This window comes from Rattus norvegicus, chromosome 18 (genome assembly GCF_036323735.1).
Source record: "Rattus norvegicus strain BN/NHsdMcwi chromosome 18, GRCr8, whole genome shotgun sequence".
In the NCBI taxonomy this organism is placed as follows: domain Eukaryota; kingdom Metazoa; phylum Chordata; class Mammalia; order Rodentia; family Muridae; genus Rattus; species Rattus norvegicus.
In genome coordinates this window covers 72,835,902-72,863,275 of record NC_086036.1, presented here as the reverse complement: position 1 = coordinate 72,863,275, position 27,374 = coordinate 72,835,902, and the positions used below count along the sequence as shown (strand labels likewise).

General features: G+C 45.6%; 1 protein-coding gene across 8 annotated transcripts in view; it reads left to right on the top strand.

The window, feature by feature from the left end:
* Positions 1 to 27,374, top strand: part of Katnal2 (katanin catalytic subunit A1 like 2) — a 76,125-nt gene that overhangs the window by 19,816 nt on the left and 28,935 nt on the right. For 3 of the 8 annotated variants that reach the window (XM_006254971.5, XM_063277667.1, XM_039097298.2), the window contains 7 exons: positions 13,166 to 13,236; positions 14,321 to 14,487; positions 16,099 to 16,141; positions 19,878 to 19,992; positions 21,069 to 21,167; positions 24,439 to 24,537; positions 24,741 to 24,818. In XM_006254971.5, the coding sequence (XP_006255033.1) occupies positions 13,166 to 13,236; positions 14,321 to 14,487; positions 16,099 to 16,141; positions 19,878 to 19,992; positions 21,069 to 21,167; positions 24,439 to 24,537; positions 24,741 to 24,818 (672 nt within the window). Of the gene's footprint in view, positions 1 to 13,165; positions 13,237 to 14,320; positions 14,488 to 16,098; positions 16,142 to 19,877; positions 20,016 to 21,068; positions 21,168 to 24,438; positions 24,538 to 24,740; positions 24,819 to 27,374 lie in introns of those variants that run through there. The other 5 variants (XM_006254972.5, XM_063277668.1, XM_008772209.4 and 2 more) reach the window with 5 other exon arrangements.

The following is a 27,374-nucleotide window of genomic DNA, read 5'->3' as shown; positions in this document are numbered from 1 at the left end:
AACCATCTGTAATGAGATCTGATACCCTCTTCTGGTGCGTCTGTAGACAGTGACAGTGTATTCATATAAATAATAAATAAATAAAAAACAAACAAGCAAACAAACAAAAAACCCGTAGAACTAGAGGCCAGAGAGATAGCCCAGCAGTTCAGAGCACTCACTGCTCACACTCACACTCACAGAGGAGTTTGATGGCCAACTTGAAATCGCCTGTAATTCCAGATCAGGAGGACTCCAACACCCATGTCCTCTGTAGAGACAAAGCGCATACCCATATACACTCATAATGCTTTAAAAACATAAAACCCAGTATGTAGCTTATATCGACAGTCATAGTAGCTGGAAGGCTGAGACAGGACTATTGCTGCAAGTTCAGGAGCAGTCTGGACTCTACAGTGAATTGTAGGCCAGCCTGGGCTACAGGGAGACCCTCCAACACCAAATCAGATCCCTGAGCCTAGTGTTACAGGCCTTTAATTCCAGCACTCAGGAGGCAGAGGGGCAGAGGGGCAGAGAGGCAGAGAGGCAGAGAGGCAGAGAGGCAGAGAGGCAGAGAGGCAGAGGCAGAGGCAGAGGCAGAGGAGGCAGAGGAGGCAGAGGAGGCAGCAGAGGCAGAGGCAGAGGCAGAGGCAGAGGCAGAGGCAGAGGCAGAGGCAGAGGCAGAGGAGGCAGAGAGGCAGAGAGGCAGAGGCAGAGGCAGAGGCAGAGGCAGAGGCAGAGGCAGAGGAGGCAGAGAGGCAGAGAGGCAGAGGCAGAGGCAGAGAGGCAGAGGCAGAGGCAGAGGCAGAGGCAGAGGCAGAGGCAGAGGCAGAGGCAGAGGCAGAGGCAGGTGGATCTCTGAGTCTACACTGCAGAGTTCCAGCTAGAGCTTCATAGTGAGGCACTGTCTCAAAAGGTTTAGAATTATTAGAATTTATTAGATTAAAAGGTCTTGACTACCATCACTGCTTTCAGTGTCCTCAGTATTATAACTTTTACAATTCAAATAATTAAGTTTTCAGTTTTACACACTGACAGCTGGGCATATAAAGTGTACAGCATACTTTATATAATTCTAGCCCTTGAGATGTGGAGCCAGGATGATATAATTCCAGACTAGGCTGTACTACATAGTGTTCTAGGCAGCCTTAGTTATCTAGTGAGTTTCTACAAAACTAAGCCAGAGGGGCAGAGAGGGCATACATGCTGACAGACAAACGGAAACCAACCCATTCTGTTTCCTTAACCCAGAAAAACCTAGAGGTGGATCTGAAGATCTTCTAGTTTCTATCTTAGTTACTTTCTCTCGCACCATGATCAGGGCAACTTATAAAAGAAGCAGTGTATCGGGAGCTCACAGCATCAGAGAATGAGGTCATGACCATCATGGCAGGGAGTGGGGCCAGGAGCACGGCAGCAGGCAGGCATGGGAGCTCGCAGCTTCAGAGGGTGAGTCCATGACCGTCATGGCGGGCAGCTCGGCGGCAGGCAGGCAGGCATGGTGATGGCACATTGGCTGAGAGCTCACATCTGATCCACAAGCACAAGACAGAGGGAGATCGAGTTGATGGGGGAATGTTGTGGACTTTTGCAACCCCAAAGACCACTCGAGGGATGAACCTCCTCTACAAGGTTATACCTCCTAATCCTTCCCAAACAATTCCACAAACTGGGGAAAAATATTCAAACATCAGAGCTGGTCGGGGGCATTCTCATTCAAACTACCACACTATACTTTCACTTTTAGTTTTTGGTTTATTATTTAAAGACGTGTGTGCCCACACATTTGTGAGTGTGGAAGTCGGAGGACAGTTGGTGGGAGGGAGTCAGTCCTCCTCCTACCTACTGTGTAAACCTAAGGGATCAAACTCCGTAGGTTTGGTGGCAGCTTCATTTCGTCCTTGAGCCATCTCACTGCCTTTCCCTCCTTTTCGAGACAGGGGCTCACATAGCCCAGGTTGGCCTTGAACTTTGACTTTCCTCCCAGAGAGATGACAAGTGTATACCACGCCTGCGTCCCATGTGTGTACCGCACCTGCATCCCGTGTACATTTCTGTTGGATGTAGAAACATGACCTTTTGAATGACCTTTATTCTAACCCTTGTTCAGTGTTCAATAACAGTGGCATGGTATGGGAATCTCTCTTGCTTCCAAAGGCTTTCAATCTCTTGCTGAATTCCCCAATCCAATAGCCAATTCATATCTGTATTGGTTACTTTTTGTCTCTGTGATAGAATCGCAGGACCAAGGCAACTCATAAAAGTTTATTTGGGCTCACAGTTAGAGAACGTTGGAGTCTGTCGTGATGTCTGCTGTCAGGGACATCATGGCAGCAGACAGCAGGCAGGGCAGTCGGAGCAGAAAGCTGAGAAGCACAAGCATGAAGCTGAGAGCAACCTACAAATGACACAAAGCCCCTTTCCTCACAGGCTTCCTGTAGCCGTGCACTTCCTTCAACAAAGCTGCACCACCTAACACTCCCGGCACAGCGTCACTGTCCAGGACCAATATTCAAACTCCCGAGACTCTGGAGGGCCTCCTCCTGCAGACTATTTAATATCATGGCTATAAACGAGTTTCCCTCCTCAGCGCTAGCTCTTGTTGAACCCAAGACCTTAGGCACACGAGGCAAGCGTTCTGCCCCTGAGCGCCATCTTAGCTTTTTGGTTTTTATTTGGACATAAGCTAAGTTGTCCATGCTGTAGTCAAGGCAGGTCTTTACTCTGGCTGCTGCTTCAGCCTCCCCAGAAGGCGAAGTTACAGACTTTTCCACTACAAATCTACCTCAAAACTTGTTTTTATATTCAGGAATGCAGTTGATCGATTCTGGCTCTGCGTTAAATGCAATAGTCTCTTTCCTGGATTCTGGAACTTTCTATTTCTGGTTTTAGAACTAGAACATATAGTTCCAGTGGCCTTTTGACATGTACGACCTTTGAAATACAGGAAATTGCTTGATAGAATCAGGGGTAACCAGAAAACAATCAAAAACTGATTAGAACCCATGGGCATATCTACGGAAGCCCATGAGTATTAGATTTGAGGACTGTAGACTAGAACTATAATAAAAAGCATTTGAAACAAGAGAGGTCTCCTTCCTAACTTTGTTTTTGAGATGGAAAGCCCAGCGCGCAATTTAGATCTTATTACAGAAATTGAAACAAGCTCGTGCAAATTAATCTCCCCTGCACCCGTAAAGGAGATTGAAGGCACTACTGTTGTGTGCAGTGTACATACAGTACCATTTCCCAAATATCTTAGGGGTCTAAAGCTGGGAATGACGCTCAACGCTTCCTTTTCCTCAGGCTACAGTATCATAGGATTCAATTTTGAATCTGATAATGGAAGCATTTTCTTGGCACAATAGCCCACAAAGGAAATGAAGGGAGACATAAACAGCCAGATCATTGAAACAGACAAACAAGACCCCTAGATTAGATGTTCACTCCTGGGCGTCTTCTCATTGGTAGACAGAAGTTAATTGAGCATCTAATTGTGTCCATGTTTGGGGCACACCCCCACTTAGACTTTCTATTGACCATTTGTTGGCGACTCATTCTTAGTTTTTAATTCAGAAGATGATTTCCTATGCTAATTTGAAAGGCACAAACAAAAAGAGATTGTAGGTCTGGCAGACTTTATACCATTGACTTAAAGTTTTGTGAATCAGGCATGGTGTCTCAGGCTCATAGGCAAAGCCAGGAGGATCGGCAGTTCAAGGCCAGCCTGAGATATATAGAACAGGTTCCAGACTATCCTGGACTACAGAGTGAGAACCTGTTTAAAGCAATAAAAGAAAATAAACGAGAATCATATGATCAAGATGAATTGTTGGCATGTATAGAACTATCAATGAATAAAAGATATTCTATTAAAATCCCACAATTCTGTAAGACCAATGTTCTGGTTAGTTCGGCATACCCTGGAATTACCTGGGAAGCACCTCAATTTGATCAGATTGACATGTGGACCCATCTCTTAGACTGTCTTGGTTGCCTTAATTGGTGTGTGAGGACCCAGCCACTGCGGGTGACACTATCCCCTAGGGAGAGGCCCTGAACTTTATAAGAAGGAAGAAAGCTAGCCAGGTAGGCAGGCAAGCAGCAGGCTGACATCCGTTGCTCTCCACCCTTGATTAGTGATGGTGGCCAGGTGCTGCAAGCTTCTGCCTCTGACTTCTCTGCTGCGATGAACTTTGACATGGAAATACATTTTTCTTGAAGTTGTTTTTGTCAGGGTTTTTATAACAGCAACATAGGAAACCCGAACAGCCGCATTCTGTGTTGGACAGAAGCTTATCTTTTTTTTTTTCTTAAAGATTTATTTATTTATATGAGTACAATGTACATGTCTTCAGACACACCAGAAGAGGGCATCGGATCCCATTACAGATGGTTGTGAGCCACCATGTGGTTGCTGGGATTTGAACTCAGGACCTCTGGAAGAGCAGTCAGTGTTCTTAACCGCTGAGCCATTTCTCCAGCCCAACAGAAGCTTATCTTAAATATTTCCCATTAGCTTTTTCTGTATCGCCACTGTACTAAATGGTGACTTTGTAATTATCTTGCCTTAAAGTAAGTTACTTTATATTTAAGCCATGACTCCAACTGTAAGTTGTTCCACAGTACATGTAGTGCAGAAGCTCCACCCCCTTCTTCCTGGCATTGGAGAATCAACTAAGGCCGCTTGTATTTTATTGTTAAGCTACCTCTCCAGCCCTTTGGAAGCCATTTTTTTTTATTCTTTTTTGTTTGTTTGTTTGTTTTTTTCTTTTTTTTTTTGGAAGCCATTTTTAAAGTGTTCCCAATCTCAAATAGAATTCTACTCTACTAAACCAAAGAGTATTCTGTGATTTTTTACCTCCTGCCACAGAGGAAAAGACTGTGGAACTGTGCAGTTAGTAAATGAGAAACAAACAAAAGCAAATGTTTTTTGATAGAATTGGAATGGCTACCAGGAATGCAAGGAAAACTGGACACGTCTCTCTGGTACACTATTCCTCCTTTCTTTTTTTGAGACAGGATCTCACTGTGAAACAATGGGTGGCCTTTACCTTGGTATCCTCCTGCTTCTGCCTCCCTGGGACTATAGGCATGTGCCATCCGGCCAGACTTTCTGAGAAGCTCAACAGAATTCAGATGAACATAGGACCTGGAGTTCCCTCCATCTCAAGAGTTAGGGTTTCTTGGTTTGAGTTTTCACCTTCTTGTCCATCCTGATCGAGTATCTTCCACGGTTATGATTCAGACATACTGTGAAATCCAATCTTCTTCCTGCTCTTCTAGAGAGCACTGATGAATAAAATAAACATGTTTATCCTTCTCTTACATCTGAAGAATTCCTTCCAGCACCCGTTGTGAGCTGGCTTAGTAGTCCTCGATTCCTTTGCTGGCCTTTTTCATGGACTGCTTCAATTCCTCAGTCAGTTATAACAGCTGGGTATAGTAGTCTGGATTGGTATCTCTGGTTTTCAGAATTTGAAATTTACCATTCCTTGCCCTTCTAGCTTTTAAAGTTTCTGTTGTGAAATTTGCCATTATTCTCATAGACCTGCCTTTACACATGATTACATGTTTCTTTCTTACATGCTGCAGTATACTTTCTGTTCTGTATATTTAGAGTTTTAACTGTAGAATGACATGGGGAGTTTTTTTTTTTTTTGTCCCATCTAGTTAGTGTTCTATAAATGTCTCTTGTATTAGAGGGACCTTTCCCAAGACTTGGAAGTTTTCTGCTATGGCTTTATTGAAAGTATTTTCTATGCCTTTGACGTGAAGCTGTCCATCTTTCATGCTCATAATTTGTAGATTTTATCTTTTTGTGATGTCCCAAAGATCTTGCTTGTTCTGATTCTAAAAGCAACTTGGGGAGGAAAGCATTTGGCTTAGATTTCCAAGTCACGGTCCATCACTGAGGGAAACTGGGGCTAGAATCCTAACAGGAACTGAGGCAGATTGCCTTGCTCCCTGGCTCACTTTCAGCTGCTTTCCTATACAACCCAGGACACCAACCCACGTGGGACACCACCCCCCATATGCTGCATATGCTGTGCCCTCCGCACCAATCAACACTCAAGGCAATTCCCCACAGACGTGGCCACAGCTGATCTGACCTTGGCATTATCTCTATGGAGACTCCCTCTTCTGTAGTGACTCTTGATTGGATCAAGCTGACCATCAATCTATCAATCTATCCTTTGCCAGCTTGACGTACTAAACCTATCACCATTAAACCATAACCTTTTGTTCTTGTTCCTCAAATCTCATGTTGAAATCATAATATAACATATAACGTGACCTTAATTAAAAGTTTTACAGTCTAAAAATTCAGATGCTTTGAAAGTCCAAAGTCTCTCAACTGCATGTACCTATAAAACAAAACAAAGCATACATGTTTTTATTTCAAGAGGGAAGAACCAGGCCATAGTTATAATCAGATCAAAGCAAACCCCAAAGCCGATAGTATAAATGGTATGAAAAGCTCAGTGTCCTATGTCTAGAATTTATGATCTCTGGGACTCAAAAGTCTGGGTAGCCCCGCTTCTCCGGCCTTGCTATCTGCAGCACACACAGCTTGTTTGTGGGCTCAGTCTGGCCTCACTCTGCGTGCGCCCAATGCTGTCCTTGGCAGATGCTTCGTGCTCTTGGCATTGCCAGTGTCCTGGGGTCTCCATTGCAGCCGAGGCTTCGGTTCATTCATGGCCTCTCTGGGCCTTTCTTCGGGGCTCCTGCCACATGGTGTCCCACTTCAGTTGTTCTCCATGACCCCTTCGTGCCCTCAAACCAGCGCTGTGTAGGGGACTCTTGGGGGTTGCTTGCATCTGTGACCTCCTAGACCACAGCTTCTGTGTACTGACACTGAGGAAACACTTCCCCAAGTGTTCCACCTCAGCCATGCCGCTTATTAACAACAGCTGATTCTTCAGCCCCACATGACTAGCATTGTTGCTGTAGTAAGACACAGAAGGCTTCACTTCTATGGACTCTTAGATACACGAATAGCCCAATAGTGTCTTTGATTCCTCCTGAAACTTCACAAGCCAGGCTTCCGTTTCTTCTTCCTCTTCTTCCCCCTCCTCCTCCCCCTCCTCCTCCCCCTCCTCCTCCCCCTCCTCCTCCCCCTCCTCCTCCCCCTCCTCCTCCCCCTCCTCCTCCCCCTCCTTCACTTCCCGTTCCTCTTCCTCTTCTTCTCCTCCTCCTCCTCCCCCTCCCCCCCTTCTCCTTCCAGGCTCCTGGAACAGCCCAGTAAGCCCTGAACACTAACTGGCTTTTCCGGTTTAATGTTCCCAAATCCTCCATAACAAAGCACAGGGCATAAAGGCTGTGGTCAGGTCTACCACAGCAACATCCTACTTGTACCAATTCTTTCCTAGTTTGGTTTCTGCTGCTGTGATAAACACCATGACTAAAAGCAACCTGGGGAGGAAAGTGTTTATTTCAGCTAATAGGTTACAGTTCATCATGGGGAGAAACCATGTCAGGATCTCAAAAGCAGGAGCTTGAGACAGAGGAGTGCCACTTACTGGCTTGTTCCAAGATTCACAGGACTGGTTGAGTGAGAAAGCGGCTGTCTTAGTTAGAGTTTCTCACGCTGTGGTAAAACACTGTGGACAAAAGGAAGCTGGGGAGGAAAGGGTTTATTCAGCTTACCTCTCCACATTGTAGCGCATCATTGAGAGAAGTTAGGACAGGAACTCAACAGGGTAGGATCCTGGAGGCAGAAGCTTATGCAGAGACCATGGGGATGGGATGCTTATTGGCTTGTTCAATATTCTTTGCTCACCCTATTTTCTTATAGAACCCATGACTAGGAGTCCAGGATTACACCAGCCACAATTGCCTGGGTCCTCAGCAATCAATCACTAATTAAGAAAATGCCCTAGGTTTGTGCCTAACCTGATCTTATGGAGGCATCTTCATTGGGGCGCCCTCCTCTCAGATGACTTTAGCTTATGGCAAGTTGACATAAAACTGTCCAGCACAGCTACCTTTCTTATTCAAACAGGCCCACCTGTCCCGGGTAGCACCATCCACAGTGGGTGGGACCTATCGATCAACCATTGAGTCAGTTTTCAACAGTTTACTGCATATGCTGCCCTCCTGGGTGGTTGGGGGGTTAGAGAGATGGCTTAGAGTTCAAGAGCACACAGTGCTTTTCCAGGGAACTTAGGTTAGATTCCCAGCACTTAGGTCAGATATCTCACAAGCACATTTAATTTCAGATCTGATACCTCTAGCCTCTGTAGGCACCTTAAGAGCACATAGACAGGTTGGGGATTTAGCTCAGTGGTAGAGCGCTTGCCTAGGAAGCGCAAGGCCCTGGGTTCGGTCCCCAGCTCCGAAAAAAAGAACCAAAAAAAAAGAAAAAAGAAAAAAAAAAAGAACACATAGACAGGCTAGAGAGGTGGCTCAGTGGTTAAGAGCACTGACTGCACTTCCAGAGGTCCTGAGTTCAACTCCCAGCAACCACATGATGGCTCACAACCATCTGTAATGAGATCTGATGCCCTCTTCTGGTGTGTCTGAAGACAACTACAGTATACTTATATATAATAAATAATCTTTTTTTTAAAAAAGCACATACTCACACATGGACACATACATAATTAAAAATAATAAAAATTTAAAATGAACTTTAGAGTCACTGAAGAGACAAGTCTTTGGGCATGTCTATGAGGGATTATCTAGATTAGGTAACTATGGTGGGAAAACTTTGTACATATGGGAGTCCTAGACCAAATACAAGAGACTATGTGGTCATGACTCTGGCCATAGTGCTATATATAAGTACACTGTAGCTGTCCTCAGAGACACCAGAAGAGGGTATCAGATCCCATTATAGATTCCATGGTTATGAACCACCATGTGGTTGCTAGAATTGAACTCAGGACCTCTAGAAGAACAGTCAATGCTCTCAACCACTGAGCCATCTCTCCAGTCCCCAAGAAGTTTTATGTAGGACACATTGCAAAGGACCAGCAGCCTACTTGAGCTAGAGTGCCCAAGACCATCAGCTTTTGCTTGATGCTCCTTTCATGGGGTCCAGGAGTAGGAATCAGTTGCTAAGGGATGCAGTGTAGGTGGTTCTCTATTTTGACTGACAGGCTTGAGCTGTTATGTAAGCCTTCCCCTATTACACATGTGCTGTCCAATGATAGCACATTGGGAACAGGCATGGGATAGTAAGTAAATAGGGGATCTTCCCAGTATGTTCACTCAGAGGACACAGTTTGTTTTAATGGATCTAAAACCAGTCAAGGCTAGAAAGACCTATTGTCCATGGTTCCCAGATGTATCCCAATACGTGTTTAGCAACAGAAGGCAGGTAGTCGTCAAGAAGTAAAAGAGAGTCCTACTGCATTGTTGAGTGCAGGGTGTACTCGAAACTTGATGCAAGTGAGAGTCCAAGATGGCCTGGGGCATTGTTAGGATAGGAGTGTGCGTACAACCCATGACAAGTGGAGTTTTAGGTTCCAGGATTTCCCTGTGCTTGCCTGCCTCAGATGTTCTTGGAGGAGCGCCATGGGGCGAGGGCAGGCACACATGTAGTAGACTTCCTATCTGATGTGTTCCGAGGTGAGGAAAGGGATGTGGCAGTTTTGGGTTTCTGATAAGTGTATTAAGTTACTTTTCTATTGCTATGATAAGAATCATGACCACAGCTATTCATAGGAGAGTTTCTTTGGCACAGACCTGAGGTAGTAGGCAGCAGGTGCTGGAGCAGCAGCTGAGAGCTCACATCTCGACAGCTCCCCAGTGACACACCTTCTCCAGCATGGCCACACCTCCTCTCTCTCAAGAAGTTCTACCAACTAGGGATCAAGTAGTTAAACATCCGAACCTATGGGAGCCAGTCTCATTCAAACTATTACAATAAAGATTGAAAACTAATCTAATAAAATGAACAATAACTATTAATTACAAGAAAAAAATTGTCATAGAACAATAACTATAGTAACTTGTGGCTCAGCTGGGGAGAGCATTTACATGTCCTAACAATACAGTCACTGGATACTGATATAACTGTGAGGGGAAGGGGAAGGGAGGGCGTAATATGCTTAATTCTCACCTCACTTAATAGGGCAGTCATAGTTCGTGAACCTGATGTATTAATCAGAAGCATGGAACAGAATGTTGGGTTAGCTAAAGTAGTTGATTTTCCTCCACAGAGAGTGAGTTTGGGGTTAAGATAGTAGAATTTGACCAAAGACTATTTTATAAAGGTCAAAAACTATTTAAAAGTTTTATAATAGTATATAATTTTCAATTTTTAAAACGTGACAGATGGAGAGATGACTCAGTGGTTAAGACTGCTGGCTGCTCTTCCAGAGGTCCAGGATTTGAAATGTTCTACCCTCATGGCAGCCTACAGGTCTGCAAGGCCAGCCTCAGGAGAGCCCATGCCCTCTCCTGGCTCCACAAACACTGCATGCATGTGCTGTACTGACAAACACGTGGGCAAAAAGTCCCTTACACATAAACATAGATGATGGGGGGCTGGAGAGATGGCTCAGTGGTTAAGAGCACTGACTGCTCTTCCAGAGGTCCTGAGTTCAAATCCCAGCAACCACATGGTGGCTCACAACCATCTGTAATGAGATCTGATGCCCTCTTCTGGTGTGTCTGAAGACAGCTACAGTATACTCATATACAAAATAAGTAAATCTTTAAAAAAAAATAGATGATGGTTTTAAATGTTATACTTATTATATGTGTGTATGTGTGTATGTGTACACGTGTACATATATGCGCATAAGAACATGTAATGTGGAGATCAGGGGAGTCAGTTCTCCCACAAAGAGATCAAGGGATTAAACTCGGGTTGTCAGGCTTGGTGGCAAGTGCCTTTGCCTACTGAGCTGTCTCAGCCCCAGTTTGCAGTTTTAGAAGGAAGGGAAGTTTGACACACGATACAATGTGGGTGAACCTTGAAGACCTTGAACTGAGTAAAACTGACCAAAAACAAAAGGACAAAGACTGTGTGATTCTCTGAGTGGGGGTCCCAGGATAGGCAACGTCACAGATGCAAAGTTCAGATGCTGGTTCTAGGGACTGGGAGAAGGGACAGGGAGCCGGTAGATAATGAGGGGGTGGAAGCATTCTGAAGAAGGGCGGTGGGGTGAGAATGCATTCCGTACCTCTCACCTGGACACTTATGTATATTTTAATACGATAGAAAGTAACTTAAAGCAAAAGAGGGGAAGATAGGCATGGGCCTAGCACTGGGGGATTGGAGGCGGGAGGATCATAGTTCAAGGTCATCTTCAAGTACATGGTAAGCCTGAAGCCAGCCTGGGCTATGTGCTCAAGAAAGAAAAAGTACTGGTGCATTTTGAATAACTAATTATGTACACTTTTTTGTTTTATAACAATATTAGTTATAAACTATAACCGTCACGTATGTCATGAGTACTTGTATATAAATTTAATTTTGAGACAGTTTTCTGTAACCCAGACTAGCCTCAAACTCCCTATGTAGCTGATGCTGACCTTGAACTTATGATCCTCCTGTGTCCATCGCATGTACCATATCATCCGTACTAGGTTTAGTTGATCCAGGGCTCAACCCTGGGGTTGATCCAGGGCTCTGTGCGTGCTAAGTAAGGATCCTACAAACAAAGCTAATCACCAGCCGGTGTACACAGAGACCACTTAACCCCGCCCCACTTCTTACCTTTAGTCTCCTTAGATCACGATAGTTATTCTCAATTAGAAGTGCTACTGGATGTAGATATTTAGAGAATTTGAAATTCCAGGGTACTAAATTGTGCACAATAGCACTGTGGATAAGGCACATGCTCATCTAGCTTGGATGATGACCTCATTACACTGGATTTTCCTGTACTGGCCCTGCACCCTCCATGGTCAGGCTGAGGACTTGATGTATGGTCACCTTTGAGTGGCTTGGGGACCCCATCACTGAGTTGATCCAGGAACTGGGTTGGACTTTGAGTGAATTAAAGATATATTATCTGGGGTTGGGTATTTAGCTCAGTGGTAGAGCGCTTGCCTAGGAAGCGCAAGGCCCTGGGTTCGGTCCCCAGCCCCGAAAAAAAGAACCAAAAAAAAAAAAAAAAAGATATATTATCACATGAACATATGTTGTCATGGGTGATTTATGGATCTTACATTTATTTTTAAAAATTGTCCTTTTCTTGTTATCCCAGTTTTTTTGTTTTTTGTTTTTTGTTTTTTTTCGGAGCTGGGGACCGAATCCAGGGCCTTGCGCTTCCTAGGCAAGCGCTCTACCACTGAGCTAAATCCCCAACCCCGTTATCCCAGTTTTTAAAATTTATTTAGTTTTTCTTGTCTTATAATATATCCTGACTGAAGTAGATCCTCCCTCCTCTCCTTTCAGTCTCTTCTCCTACCTCCCCTGTCCCCTAGATCCATTCCTCCTTCTGATTCCCTTCAGAAAAGAGCAGGCTGCCCAGGGACATCAACCAAACACGGCATAACAAGATACAATAAGACAAGGCTCAAACCTCAGATCAAGGCTGGATGAAGCAACCCAGTAGGAACGAAAGGGCCCAGAAGCAGGCAAAAGAGTCAGAGATAGCCCCGAGGTCCTCTCTTTGTATATGTCATGGCTGTGCAGCTTGGTGTGCTTGTGGAACTCCTAGCAGGGCGAATGGGGCCGTCTTTAAATGTTATCTTAATGCTTTATTTGTATGGGTTTTGCCTGCCTGTGTATCTGTGCACCAAGTCAAAGCATACCCCTGGAGGCCAGGGGAGGGTCTTGGATCTTCTGGGATTAGAGTTTACGAGCTGCCATACAGATGGTGCCAGGTCAGACACTGGTCCTCTGGAAGAGCCATTTCTCCAGCCCCCCACAAGTTTATTTTATAACCACCTCTTTAGCCTGGTCTAAAGAGCAGGTGTATCTATATTTATTTCTTCCTAGTTTTAGGCACTAATAGGCTGTGTAGCTTGCCAGGAAGTTCATCTTATCACGTGCAGCCCTAATTCAAGTCGGCGTCTCGTAAACTTATTGATGAGGAGCTGGACTGAAGAAAGAGACGCTAGAAAGAACGTTATGCAGCCTCTGAGGCCACAGAGGCTGGCCAGCCTCTAAGACAGGCTGCTCCGTTTTGACAGATTGCCTTTCCCTCTAAGCCTTTAGTGCTATGCTGTAAAGCACTGATGTATCTTGTTGTCCCTTCTAACTTTTCCTCTTTGTTCACAGTACGAGATGAGAACAGAAGCACGGCGCAAAAATCTTCTCATTTTGATTTTGCATTACTTAACACAAGAAGGGTACGTTATCACGAGCGTTTATGACGATGCCCCTCCTTTCTGACCTTTCAAAAGCAGGGACTTTTAGAGCAGTTTCTCCCCACCTGTTTCCTATATTATTACTAACAATAATATCGCTTTATTATTATTATTATTATTTTATTATTATTATTATTGATGAGTCCCAGGCAAGCACTCTACAACCAAGCTCCAGTATAGTCCCTTCCTATTAACATTTCTTGTTAATATAGTTTATTTATTATAACTGGTGAGCCCTTCCTAATAAGTGATGTTCTCCACAACAACAACAAAAAAAGTAATCAATACAGCAGCCACGCCCTTATTTGGCTAAAAGCAAGGAAAGGCAGTCCAATGACAGTTTCTTAATTAACTTGCTCATTTGACTTTACACACTTTCTTTTTTTTTTTAAGATTTATTTATTTTATGTATACGGGGGTACACTGTTGCTGTCTTCAGACACACCAGAAGAGGGCATCAGATCTCATTACAGATGGTTGTGAGCCACCATGTGGTTGCTGGGATTTGAACTCAGGACCTCTGGAAGAACAGTCAATGCTCTTAACTGCTGAGCCATCTCTCCAGCCTTTAAAGCACTTTCAAAGTAGTTTTGGACAATGGGAGCATCACCGGATGTCAGTAGAAATTGGTAGCTTCTAGTCAGAAGTGTTGTGGTTGACAGTGTTGGGTGTATTTCACACATGGTTAAGTTACATGTCTACGATCTCACTGCCTCAGAGGATCATGAATCCTGAGAAACTTGAGCTGTATTGAAACCTTATCTCTAAAGCAACCAACCTGAAAACAAATCATAAAACCCAAACCAACAACAACCAAAGAGACCCAACCTGTTCAACAGCATTAAATATCCCAAACCAGAAACCAAAACCAAGAAACCAAAACCCAAAGCAAAGCAGAAAATCCTATGTAATGTTCCTTGCTGTGGAAAAGTCTCCACACAATTTGCTCTGTGATGTGCTGCCTGACAGCGGCTTGCTCTTTGTACTGCGTCCCCTTGGACTTGCGAGTCCTGTCCGATTTTCTTCTTTAGCCCAGCCCCGTTCTTCTCTCATGTAACACTGGCAGCTATATGGATGCGGCTAATGCCCTGGAGGAGGAGACGAAACTGGGACTACGGCGCTTTGAAGTCTGTGACAACGTTGACCTGGAAACTATTTTGATGGAATATGAGAGCTACTATTTCGTAAAGTTCCAGAAGTACCCCAAGGTGGTCAAGAAGGCATCAGACCAAGGTACACAGGTTTATGCTAAAAATGATGCTCTAGCCCTTTGTTGAGAATGGTGTTTCCAGCTGCCACATCTGTAATCCCAATATTAGGGAGGTGTGGGGAGATGGTCTGAAGATGTAAAGTTGGGGACCAGGTTGGCCTGTCCCTCCCCCAGCATGTGTTCCTAGACACATGGTTGGATGGTCCCCTTCTATGCCTGCAAGAGTAGACCAGAGGATCTGGAGCCTAGCTCAGATCCAGAACTGACCGTTCACACACGGTTGCCTGGATTTTTTGACTTCCTCCTGTCTTGTTGGTCTTTGTTTGAGGAGCATGCGTTAGGGCAGTGAAGGCAGAGCCCCAGTGCTCTTCAGAAGGGCAGCATTGGCTTCTGGAGTGATGAAGAGGGCTATTGGAAGACTATAAATGACAAAAGACCTTTTCTCGTTAGGAAGCCCTATTATCTATCTTGAAAACAACATGGAGATGAGCATTGGTGAAGCTAACAGCTCATGTATAGATAATGAAATGCTTTTGAAAGCCATCAATCCAGATGGGGATCAATAGAATGCAAAGACCAGCGCAGGTCAGCAGTCATGGAGGCTGGCTAGAGGGAAGAGCTAAAGCCAAGGTCCTAGGTTTTGTAGTAACATTGACTTCGAAGTCTGTAAGTAGGGGAAGTAATTATAAACCCAGGGAGATCATTGTCCTGTTTTCGAGGCACTTGTTAAGCCGCAGAGTTTAACATTTCATGTAGGGACCAGGAAACTGAGAGGAACATCAATTAAAAAACAACCAGAGCCAAACCCAGAGGTGGAGGAGACCTGCAGTTTTAGTTTTAGTTTTTCTTTACTCTGAGCTCTTTACTCAGTGAAGGGCTCAGAACTCGGCTCACTTGGCCGGTCTTTGAGCTGGCACTGGCTCCTGACACAGAGAGATAAGCGCTATTCCCAACAGGGACTGAATTTTAGACGTCCCATCCTCATCTAGCTTGGCACCCATTTTCTCCTGTGATTTGGATTCAGTGTTTTCGTTCTAAAGGTCAGTTGGCAGAATTTGACTCAGTAAATTTTCCTGTCAGCCTCATGGGTTTCTGGAGTGCTCTGTGACTCAGAGAAACAGTGGCAAATTTATGAAAACTTATCAGAATGTCAAGCCATAAAGCCAGTATGTGTGTGGGTATTGTCCCTAGTGTGGAGTCTGCTACACATTTCCTGAGGCCTGGGTGTCTTTGTCTATGTGACCCAAACTGCCTGAGAAGCTAGAACTTGCTTCTCCTTTCTGGTCCTTTCACTTTTCATTTGACGAGGTAGCGGTCTGTGGTCTAAAAGTACACAGTGTAAGAAAACTGGAAGAAAATGTTCACGGATGTTTGCTTACTCTCTTAAAACTAAACTCTTGGGCTGGGTTAAGTGGTTAAGAGCGCTGACTGCTCTTCTAGATGTCCTGAGTTCAAATCCCAACAATCACATAGTAGCTCACGACCATCTGTAATGAGATCAGGTGTCCTCTTCTGGTGTGTCTGAAGACAGCTACAGTGTACTTATATATAATAAATAAATACATCTTAAAAAAAATCATGGCTTAAAAAAAAACTAAACACTTCCCCTTCTCCCAATGTTTGTTTTTCCACAGTAGAAAATAATATATCTTCAAGAAGTGGAGGGAAGAACAAAAGGTAAAGTGATTCATTTCATCAACTTAGTTCATTCTTTCCCTTTTATTTTTTTGAGACAAGGTTTCTGTGCAGTCCCCTGGATTTCCTGGAACTCATTGTGTAGACCAGGCTGACCTTGAACTCACAGAGATCCACCTGCCTTTGCTTGCCGGGTGCTAGGATTAGATGAGTACTTATATGCCAGGCCTGATTGTTTCAACTCTTAAAATCTATGGGAGGGGTTGCTCAGTGGTAGAGTGCTTGCCTAGCAAGCTCAAGGCCCTGGGTTCGGTCCACAGCTTTGAAAAAAAAAAAAGAGTCTATGGGATCTCTTTCATGAGTGCAACTCCAGGACTCTCTGCCCCCAATATCAGGCTGTGGCCATGTGACCTTGAAGGCCCCCACCCCCTTGTCCCACTGGTTTGACTGAAGCCAGCATTTTTAGATTCTCCAGGTCACTGAAATTATGTTCAATGATATCCTGCCTTTCTTGTCTATGTGGCTTGGAACATCTGGATCTTCAAGGTTGAATGGCTGACACTCAGTTCCCACCGCCTATTTTTATAAGCATGGAGCAAGCCTCTGGCATATGCCCCAGTGTTGGCTGCCTTAGGGCAGCAGGGGCTATAGGTTTTTGCTAAGGTAAAAAAGCCAAGCTCAGGGACAGGTGAAAGTATGATTCTGGAAGGAACCATACAACACAACCAGAGCAGTGGAAAAAAAAAACAAACAAACTTGGAATGTGCCAGAAAAAGAAAACTTAGCTTGACATAATAAGCAATTATTAGGTCCTGAGAGGTGTGTACCATGTGTATTCTCCCCCTCCCCAGCCATGCTTTAGTTTTGTGAATTCAGTTCCTGTATCCAGTCAGAGAAGAAAGGACCCAGAGACCTCAAAGGGCCTCACGGCATCACCTGTAACTTTCTTGGGAACAGTGACTCCACCGCTCTTCTGCCCGAGGGCAGCGCTGCCTGGCACTGTCCTTTGGGACAGGTGCTATTGCTTTAATGGTTCCCATAAAGCTGTTCAGCCTCTGGTGAGGGCCTTGTAGGAGGCCGCCTCAGGAATGTCCTCGGGATCTGGTGGTTTCTGTTGTTCACTAACACCTGCTACGTACTGGGGTACTTTACCTGGTACATACTTGGTGAGTGAACGCAGGACAGCAACATGTAAAAGGAAAGGGAGGTATGTGTAGCCACTTGGGGTTTCCACAGTTCCTCTGAGTTGATGTCTATATAGGGCAAGCACAAAGGTTTAGCCCCAAGTGGTTTGTCAGAAAGGAGAACCAGAAAAGCAATGGGTAGTGTTTTGGGACATTGTGGGCTTCTGAACAAAAATATTTTTATTTTTATTTATGTGTGTGAGTACACCACATCTGTACAGAACCCAGAGTCCAGAAGAGGGCATTAGGTCTCCTGGAATTAGAGTTATAGGTAGTTGTGATGTCCCCAACATGGGTGCTTGAATTGAACTCAGGTTCTAAGATCAACAAGTGTTCTCAGTGCCTGAGCCCCCTCTCTCTAGCCGGGCACAGTTTTCTTCTGAGATAGTTGCTTGGTAACAGAGTGTGTCCTCTGGTTGTGTACCAATCATCCACATTTCCTAATACTGTTCCTCATACCTGAGACTGCTCGCAGTTACAGATTGGCTGATGACCCAAGGGGGGGAAGGTATCTAATGAGACAGATGACAGATCGGGGTCCAAAGGCTTGAAAAATTGTAGGACGGGCCTAAGATAATGGCATTTGATGGACTAAGGCTCAGGCTCTAACAAGTAGCCTTCATGAAGTGAAATCAGAAGCCGAGAAGTCAGGTTGACAAGAAGGACACTGCCCGAGGCAACACAGCCTGTGAGAAGTGTGATTTCACGTGTGCTCTCAGACCTCATCAACAGACAGCACGGCAGCAGCAGCTAGGGCGCTTGGCCAGAATGCAGACCAGTGTGCTCGTCCCATTCACCTCCTAAGGTTATGTCTGCTGCTTTCCTCGCCACTGTGTTCGTATGATCTATAACTTCATTTAAACCACCCTAATTAGAGAGTGTTTAGGTATAAATTGCTTGGTATTCATTTCATAATTATTTCATTCTTGCGCCAGCAGAAGACCTGAAGCATACTTTGTTTGTTTTTTTTAATCTCATATTAGAGATGAGAAACGATGCCCTAGCTACGGCCCATGCCCACTTCCCATGAGTTCACCACCAGTGCGTGGGCACTGGTGATGTTATGGGCATGGGCTATTTTCATGGTCAGGTAGTTATGTTAGGGATGAACAACTTTTCTTTTCCCTAATGAACTGGAACCAAGGCAGAAGCTGTCTGAGATCATTTAGAGCATGAGAGTCATTGTTCTTGTGAACCTCCTGCAGATTCCTTGCAAAGAGCTGAGAGAAGAGAGGAATTAAGACTACAAACTCGAATTTGCCTCCTAAGAAGGTCCTGCCTGTCTCTGACATTGGCTTCCATTGCAAAATGCAAGCATCCCTATACTGTTCGTGAGTGTGTGTGTGTGTGTGTGTGTGTGTGTGTGTGTGTGAGTGTGTGTGTGTGTGTGTGAGAATGTACTGAACAAATTAGTCCTGCCCTTGTAGTGAGTGTAACACAAACTCAAATGTGTGTGTTATGATGTCCTGCACAGCCCAGCAGGCTCCCTTTACCCCTTCCTTACTGGAAACGCCATCTTTTGCAGAGGTGCTACTCTTCTTCTGACTTCAGTCCCACCAGTTTGGTTTTCCAGAAATGAACTATACTGACGAGAAATCATTTTGCAAAGACAAACAACATGTGTCAGTAGAGACGGGTTAAGTTTTGCTGTCCTTCCGTAAGCTCCCCCCCCCAATGTAGTTTATCATTTATTTATGTGTTTTTGTGTGTATCTACGTGTGGTTGGTTACCTGTCCAGGCCTGAAGAAGGTGTAAGATCCCTTGGAGCCAGAGTTACAGGCAGCTCTGAGCTGCCTGGTATAGGTCCTCTGAAGAGCAGCAAGTGCTCTTGACCACTGAGCCACCTCTCCAGCCCGTAAGCCCACTTTGATATTTACTGTGTAGAACATGCTAAGAGATGTTTTACCTGAAGGAAGTATGTTCAGTGTACTCAACCGGACAGACCCCTGAGTCTTCTGATGTTTCATAACTTGAATGGGAGGACTGTTTCCTCCTTCCACCCAGACATCTTTTCCAGTCTGATGATGCCCATAAGGTCAGTGAGAGATAGTAACAGTGGGAGTAAGCTCCTCATGCTGTGATGACCCCCCAACCATAAAATTATTTTGCTATTTCATAACTGTAACATAGCTACTGTTACGAATCTAATGTAAATATCTGACGTGCAGGGACAACTGACATGCGACCCCAGGGGAAGTGTCATTTGACACCCAAGGGAGTCTCGACCCACAGGTTGAGAACCACTGTTCAAAGCAATACTTGTTGTTGGGTTTTTTGTTTGTTTTTGTCTTCTAGATTTAAACAATTTTATTCACGTGGGTGGGTTTTTGAAAACTAGACAACTTGCCAAAGTGTGGATGCTTTGTGGCATGGACAAGGGCGAGGCGGGTCCTGGGAGGAAGTGAGTGCTCCTGTTCAGTGAGGAGGGGTCCAGCCCGAGGGAGTCGAGCCAGGCAAACTGAGGCAGATGGTGCAGGTGGGAGAGTCTCCTTGTGGCTTTCAGGAACTTGCTTTAATATGCTCTCCTAGTTCTTTACTTACCGTGAGTTAAGTGCTTAGAATACTTTCCTGGAGGTTTTTGTTCCCTTCCTTAGGTTGACGAATGACAATTGTCAAAATCTCCCCAAGATATATCACCAGAAGTCACGACCCAAAACTTCAACAGTGAAGACGGGAGACACCAAATCTGTCAAGGAACACCCCAAACAGGTCAAGATGACTGCTTGATGTCGGTAATCCACACTTGGCTGATGGGTGGCCTCAAGAAAAATATCTCATGCCTGTGTGCGTGTGTGTGTGTGTGTGTGTGTGCGCGCGCGCGCATGTGTGTGTATGTGCGCGTGCGTGCGAGTGTGTATGTGTGCATGCACGCGTGCGTGTGTGCGTGCGCACGCGTGTGTGTGTATGTGTGTGTATGTGTGCGTGTGTGTGTGTGTGTGCGTGTGTGTGTGTGTGTGTGTGTGTGTGTGTGGTTCCCTGTTTAAAAATTGCTGTACGATTTACCTAAATTGTAGAGGTCCCTGAGTGCTGGTGATACTTAGTGTGCAGGAGCTGAAGATGGGCTGACGCCTGGACCTGTCAGTGCCTTTTCTAGTTTCGGCGGAGAGAGGGCACTAGAAGGGGGTGGGCTGGCTGGAAGGATTTGGCCTCTCCTTCTGGGCTTCTGTAAAACACACAGTGTTAGTGTTTCCTCATAGCTCAACACTAGGGAAGGCAGCAAGAGAAGTAGGCCCATCCAGAATCTTCTTATCTAGGACAAAACATTCCAGGTTTTTACATGAAAGGACCAGTGGAAATGGAGAAAAGGAACAGGAAATTAGTGCTGAAGACTAAGTGGGACAAAGAGAAATAACCACGGAATTCTCTTGGTTTGAAGAGGGTCTTTGACTGTCCCCAAGGAAGAAGGGAGGTCAATGGGACAGCTGAGTTCATAGGAGGTTGGGTGACTCTGCTGAATCCCCAGACTCACCAGCCTTGGCCAGAGGAGAAAAGACAAGCCAGTGGGTGGGGATGGGCTGAGTACAGGGATTCCCATGGGCGGGCAGCTTTAGAAGCCATAGCCTGGAGTCTTCTCAGCCTCTGGGAATAGCACCTTCCTCATGGACACAGAGACATCAGTGAAATCAGTGAGCCACTGACTCATGGTCCTGTAAATCTGAGCAAACTTGGCCATAATACAGAAGGGGTATCCAGCATCCATTGGCTTTTGTGTGGAGGATGGGCAGTCAGAGCCAGGGTCTTAGCATTTCCACAGCTAGCCACTCACAATCCTCCTCCTTCTCCAGGAGAGTGTCACTAATGCTCAAGCAGAGAGCTCTGACTTTGGCCTAAACATATCAAAAATCCACAAAGACAGCCCAGAGGAAAAGGCCCACCCACGAAGGGTAAGTGGAGCTCGGGTCCTAGGGTGAAAAGGGGAGTTTATTTGTCTCTAGAAAAAGGAAAATAAAGTGCACGATTTTTACCAAATATGAAAGTAAAGACAGAAATGTTAAAGGTCGGCTGGGAGGTAAGATGAGAGGAACATCCCACGAGGATCAGATTCTGGTCACCCTCTCCTTTCTGGAAGGATGATCTAGAATGATCCTTCTCTAGAGATCGCAGTCTCCTCGTTTTCCAATGGAAGTGTTCAGAAGAGAGGGGGTCCTATGTCCCTTTCAGCTTCGAAATTCTGTGATCAGCTGGGGTGTAATCGGGTGCAGAGTGTTTGTCCGCCGTTCACAAAACTCTGTACTCGCTCTCTGGCATCAGAAATGGTTAAGAAAACGTGGAGAATACCACGATCACCACGATGAACATTGGTGTGCTGCATTGTTTACTGAGCTGTGGTCCTATGCTTCTTTGTTTGTGGCCTGCCAAGGGGAGTTAGTTGTTTGATGTCCCTCTGCTCGGAAGCATGGCTCCCGACTGAAGGGTAACCGTGAAAGGTTAGGTGGTTTAGGGCTGATCCTGTGCTTAACAGATATTTCTGCTCTCCCATTCCTCCTCCCCCTCCTCCCCTCCTCCCCCCTCCTCCCCCCTCCCCCTCCCCCCTCCCCCTCCCCCCTCCTCCCCCTCCTCTTCCCCCTCCTCCTCCTCTTCTTCCTCCCCCTCCTCCCTCCTCCCCCTCCTCCCCTTCCTCCCCCTCCTCCCCCTCCTCCCTCCTCCCCCTCCTCCCCCTCCTCCCCCTCCTCTTCCTCCCTCCCCCTCCTCCCTCCTCCTCCTCCTCCCTCCTCCATCTTGGTTTTTTGTTTGCTCGCTCACTTGCTTGTTTTGAGGCACAGTCTTAGTAGCTGATATGGAGCTCACTGCATAGACCAGGTTGGCTTCAAACTCACCACCTGCCTCTGCCTCCTGGGTGCTGGGATTAAAGATTTGCAGCTATTTCTGCCTTTTTTTTTTTTTTTTTTTTTTTGGTTCTTTTTTTCGGAGCTAGGGACCGAACCCAGGGTATTTCTGCCTTTTTTAACTGACGAAACTCAAGTCAGGCTTTGTCAATCATAGTTCCTTCAGGAGAAGAGGCCCAGATAGAACGGGTGTAACAAAAGGCAGGGCTAGCGGATCCTTTGACAAGGAGGAACACATACTCCTGCTGAGGGACCCTCCAGCTGCTCTTCCTTATCTCCTCTCCTTCGATGAAGCTGTTGAACCATGGGCTGCTGGGTCCGCTCCGGCCTGCTCTGTAGACAAACTGATAGCTGTGATGTGTGCTAGAAGGGCTGCCAGACTGACGGACCTGCACAACACAGGCGGCTTCATGGGCTCCCTCTCAGGCCTCTGAGAACTGACTGAAGCAGGAGACAGTGCATTCACCTCTCCCTGGAAGATGGTCCCTTGTTAGTCCTCACTGCCTTGTCACAGTCTTAGTCCCCTGTGGTGTGCATAGCAATTTTGTGGCTTTAGTCTCTCGTGAATGGCTCACACTCATATAAACAGGTGCCTCTGATTGGGTCACAAGGAAGTGACTATTTAACCCAGCACTTAACCTTTGAAAGAATCTGGCTATAAATTCTGTTTCTAGCAGAAATGGCTTCAGGGTAAAATGTATATAAATCTCCCCTCCCCTATACACAACTGTTCATGGGCTTAGTGACAGAGCCGAGGGGTTTTCCCCTAAGAGGGTCTTTCTATCATCATGTCAGGGACTCTAGCTTTGGCAAAAATGTCAAAAGTGTGTTGTTCTTTGGAGCACAGGCTTGGGGGTCAGGCTGCCCAAGTGCACAGTGGGTCAGGCAGGTTCTTACCATCCAAGCCTGATGTGTTGCTGTTTGTTTAATCTGTAAAATGGAGACCATCACATCACCCGATGTGAGAAGGAGAGGGGAGCGAGTGTCCCATCTCTGCCTGCCACGGAGTAAGCACTCAGTAAGTACTGGTGATCGCTAAGGAATTGGCCTACTCTGTTAATCTCCTTCCCTAAGGGCACAGTCCCAGGAGCCTGGAAGAGCATCTTAGATAAGCTTTGTACGGTGACCAGTGCTAGACAGAGGCAACTTAAGGGAGGAAGGAGTTGGTGCCCAGCTTCAGGAGTGTCCACGGCAGGCAAGCATGGCGGCATGGCTCCTGTCTGTGATAGTGAGAGCTTGCAGCCAGCCAGGGTGTAGAAAGCCAGGGTGTAGAGTCAGAGACAAGAGTAACCTCACAGGGTACTGTTAGTGGCTGGTGTGTGCCAGGCAGACACCATGTCCGGAAGGTTCTACAGCCTCTGGACAGGCTGCCGTCAGGGCCTTTTTTTTTTTTTTTTTTTTTTTTTTTTTTTTTCGGAGCTGGGGACCGAACCCAGGGCCTTGCACTCGCTAGGCAAGCGCTCTACCGCTGAGCTAAATCCCCAGCCCCCCGTCAGGGCCTCTTAAGACCACATTCAAACACAGGACCCTATGGAGGATATTCCAGAAGCAAACAGAATAGCAAATATCTGGTTTGAGTCCCGGCTTCAGGCTTTTTGTTAGTCGGGTGGCCCTGGGCAAATTGTTTAAAGCCTCTGGCTTCCCTCCAGGGAAACAAAATTAAAATGCCACTCACCACTAGCAGGAGTGATCAGAACCTTGCATACTGTTCTGTCCTGGCTTTCTCTGAATGATGCGTGCTAATGCAGTGAGCACAGAGGGCTTCTCTCTACCTGTGCCCCAGTGGGTTCTTCCAGCCTGTATAGTGTTTTAAAAGGATGTGGTCAGACAGGGCAGGTAGCCATGTAAGACAGCAGATTAGTCAGCAATGCAAAACGCCCTCGGATTTTATTAATATAACTACAGTCTGAAAAGTTTAGTTTTCATTTTTACTGAGTCCTGACTTTAGCACATCATCTTATTCAGCAATAGTTCATCTCTCTGTCTCTCTCTCTCTCTCTGTCTCTCTCTCTCAGAATTATTTCTTTTTTGTGTATGTGAGTACACTGTAGGTGTCTTTAGAGGCACCAGAAGGGGGAAGAGAGCATCAGAACATATTACCTACAGGTGATGGTGAGCCACCATGTGTCTGCTGGGATTTGAACTCAGGACCTCTGGAAGAGCAGCCAGTGCTCTTAACCACTGAGCCATCTCTCCAGCCCCCAGCTTTCTCTTAAGCCTTGAAGTTTGCTGCTGTGCAAGGATAGGTACATGGAGCTACTAAAGTTGCCAAGGTTTCTCTGCTCTCTCTCCTGTGTTCATGGTTTAAATAACCATTGCTCCCTTTCAGGGCCAAATCATTGACTTCCGAGGACTGCTCACAGACGCTATCAAAGGAGCCACTAGTGAATATGCCTTGAACACCTTTGAATGTAACCCAGACCCTTCAGTAAGTGACCAGGATACATGCCTCCCCTTTCAAACTGCCCAAATCTAGTGGAACTTGCAGAAGTATCGTCTTGAGTCCAGAGAACATTGAGATCTAGTCAAAGGTCATAGCAACCAGGCACCACTTATATCGCCAAGATCCTGTTTTTCTTCCTAAATTATGAAGCAGTTTTGTAATGCTAGCCTATCTGCTCCTCTCACCAGGAGCGATTGCTGAAACCTCTGAGTGCATTTATTGGCATGAACAGTGAGATGCGAGAACTGGCAGCGGTGGTGAGCCGGGTAAGATCTGCTATTCGATTCACAAATTTATGGAGGCAGACCAGGGCTCCTGGAGCATTGTGGGCTGCTTCTTTTATTAATAACAATAAATATGATCATTTATTTATAAAGTGCCCCCACTTGCAGAGGCACTCATATTGTTTAGAGGCACAATAATGCATGATAAATAAATTATAGAATCATAAAATTACAATAGAAAAAGCCCACCATCCTACTATAGGGGCCAAGAAAACAGACAGTGAAAAAGATGCAGAAAGGAAAGGACAGGTGAAAGGCTTCCTAGCAGGCCCCAGGGCCAAGGAAAAAGGGTTCCAAGAAAAGCAAGGGGCGCAGGTGCATTTTATTTAAAGAGTCACAGTCAGGAAATACAGGGGTCTGGGAGCGCGATGACCTCAGCCTTGGAAATTTCCATGACTATAACAAGATTTGTAAGAAAGATTTTCAGCACCTGGCTATAACTACTGGAACCCTGGAACCTAAGGCAGTGAAAATTAATGGACAGTGACATAGCCTTGAAGTCAGGTGACCTGTTTGATTTCTAGAGCCTTCTCTTTCTAGCCATATGATTTTAGGCAAGCTTCTTGGGGTCAAAGTAGATGATTGATTACAGAAGACTTTTCTAATTTCTACTGATCTCAATCTAATTGGAGACTGAAACTGAGGTAGGCTTAAGGAGCCACTTTAAAATCATCCAGAAAGTTCAGCTGGGAATAGCGAGGGTGGCTCTGATCTCTCTCCAGACCATGCACTGCACAACCACAGCAGGCATGCAGAGGACCTGCCAACAGAGGGGAGTGACACAGGCCCAGGCCTTACCCCAGAGGCAGGCTGCATTGATGAGCAGTGCATCTGGAGAGCGTGAGGAAAAGGACATAGGAAAAAGTGGAAGAGAAGAGAGAGCTGGAAGGCACTTGGAATGAAGGTGGGGTGGAGAGAGGGTCAGGGTTGTAGAGAGCAGTGTCCAGGATGGAGAATTGGGTAGAGAGATGAGAATGTCAGAATAGCATCCCTCTGTGGGATAGGTGATCTGTATGTTGACAGGTCATTTGTTCAGTGAGGTGGATGGAGACGAGAGGGCAACTATGAGGTTTTCACTAGTGGAGGATAGAGATTAAGCTGGGTCAGGATGAGCAAGGTAGCAGAGGTTAGCACTTTCCATGCCCACATAGATCTGTCATCTTCTTTCTGGTTTTGTTTTGTTTTGTTTTGTTTTTGCAAGAGGGTAACATGAAGGGAGTACCAAGTAGGGTCTGCACACTGCAGAGGAAGCCTACATTCAGCTCCTCCTCAATGGCGAGATCATTAGCTCATGAGACACACCTGTTGACTTGTGACAGCTAACTTTGGACATACGGAAGGAAGAACTTGAGGCTGGGAAATTAAACACCACCTTGTTAAACTCAGTGTTGACTCTAAATCGTGCTTCCCAAGGTTTGGAGTCAGGCGTGACATAATTTCTGTCACTCCAGTTCTTAAGGTTGAAGCAGGAGAACCCCCACCACACAGTGAGTTCCAGGCCAGGGGGTATAGAGTGAGACCCTGTCTCAAAACACAAAACTTGGAAGGCTGGGTCCTGTCCCCACCGCCCTGCCCAACAATGGATGGCATTCCTCATGCATAATCTGATCATTTCTAATAAAAACTCATTGAAGTGGAGCTCCATGGAGGACCTGGAGGGAGGAGAGACAGACATAGGACCACGATATCTTAGGTCATTTTTAAAATATACTTTTATATTTTTGAAGCATGTGCACTTATTAGTAATTAAAAAAAACCCAAGTAGATAAACACTTTCCAGACCTGTTCTTTAGTCAGAATGGCATAGGCAAGGGCCTTTGAGAAAAGTACTACTCTAGACATTGTTTGCCTGAAATAGCTCCAATGGAGAAAGGCCCCTGAGTGACTGTTCAGAGGCATCTTGTGAAATTGAAACTGGGAAACTGTAAATTAGTTATCAGTAAAAGCTACTTAATTGATTACCCTGGGGTGGCTGCTACTGGGCTGTCCTGAAAAGAGGAAACCGTTTGCACTTGGTTGTTGGCCTCCTTGAATGCCTCAGAAAGCAATCACTCCAGCTGGAAGGAGGGGGACACTCACCAGGGAAAACAGAGATTGGTTTCAGGGGAGCGTAGGAGCAGTAGTCTTTACACAACAAATTAAGAAAGTGTTTGCCAGATCAAAAAGCTAGACAGACACCCAGCATAGGTGAGGCTCTGTTTTCCACTATAAACTAGTGTAATTTGAGGGTATTTGTTGGCTGTGGTCATAAATCAGCAGGAGTTGCTACTGACTGATGACAGGCATAGCTCATGGTTAGATCCCGCCCCCCCAACAACTCCCCTAAAAGAGCCTTATTATACTATCAATAACTTCTTCAGGGAAAGTCATTGAATACTTTCATGCCATCTCTTCAGTGAACTAACCCCAAATTATAACGTATGATTGATTAGGTCTACAGTATAATATCCACGAAGCACTCTTTTATCGCCAGCGCTTTATATACCATTAAGTGTTCTGCACTGCATTGATTATCGTAGAAGCGGAGGAGAACATTAG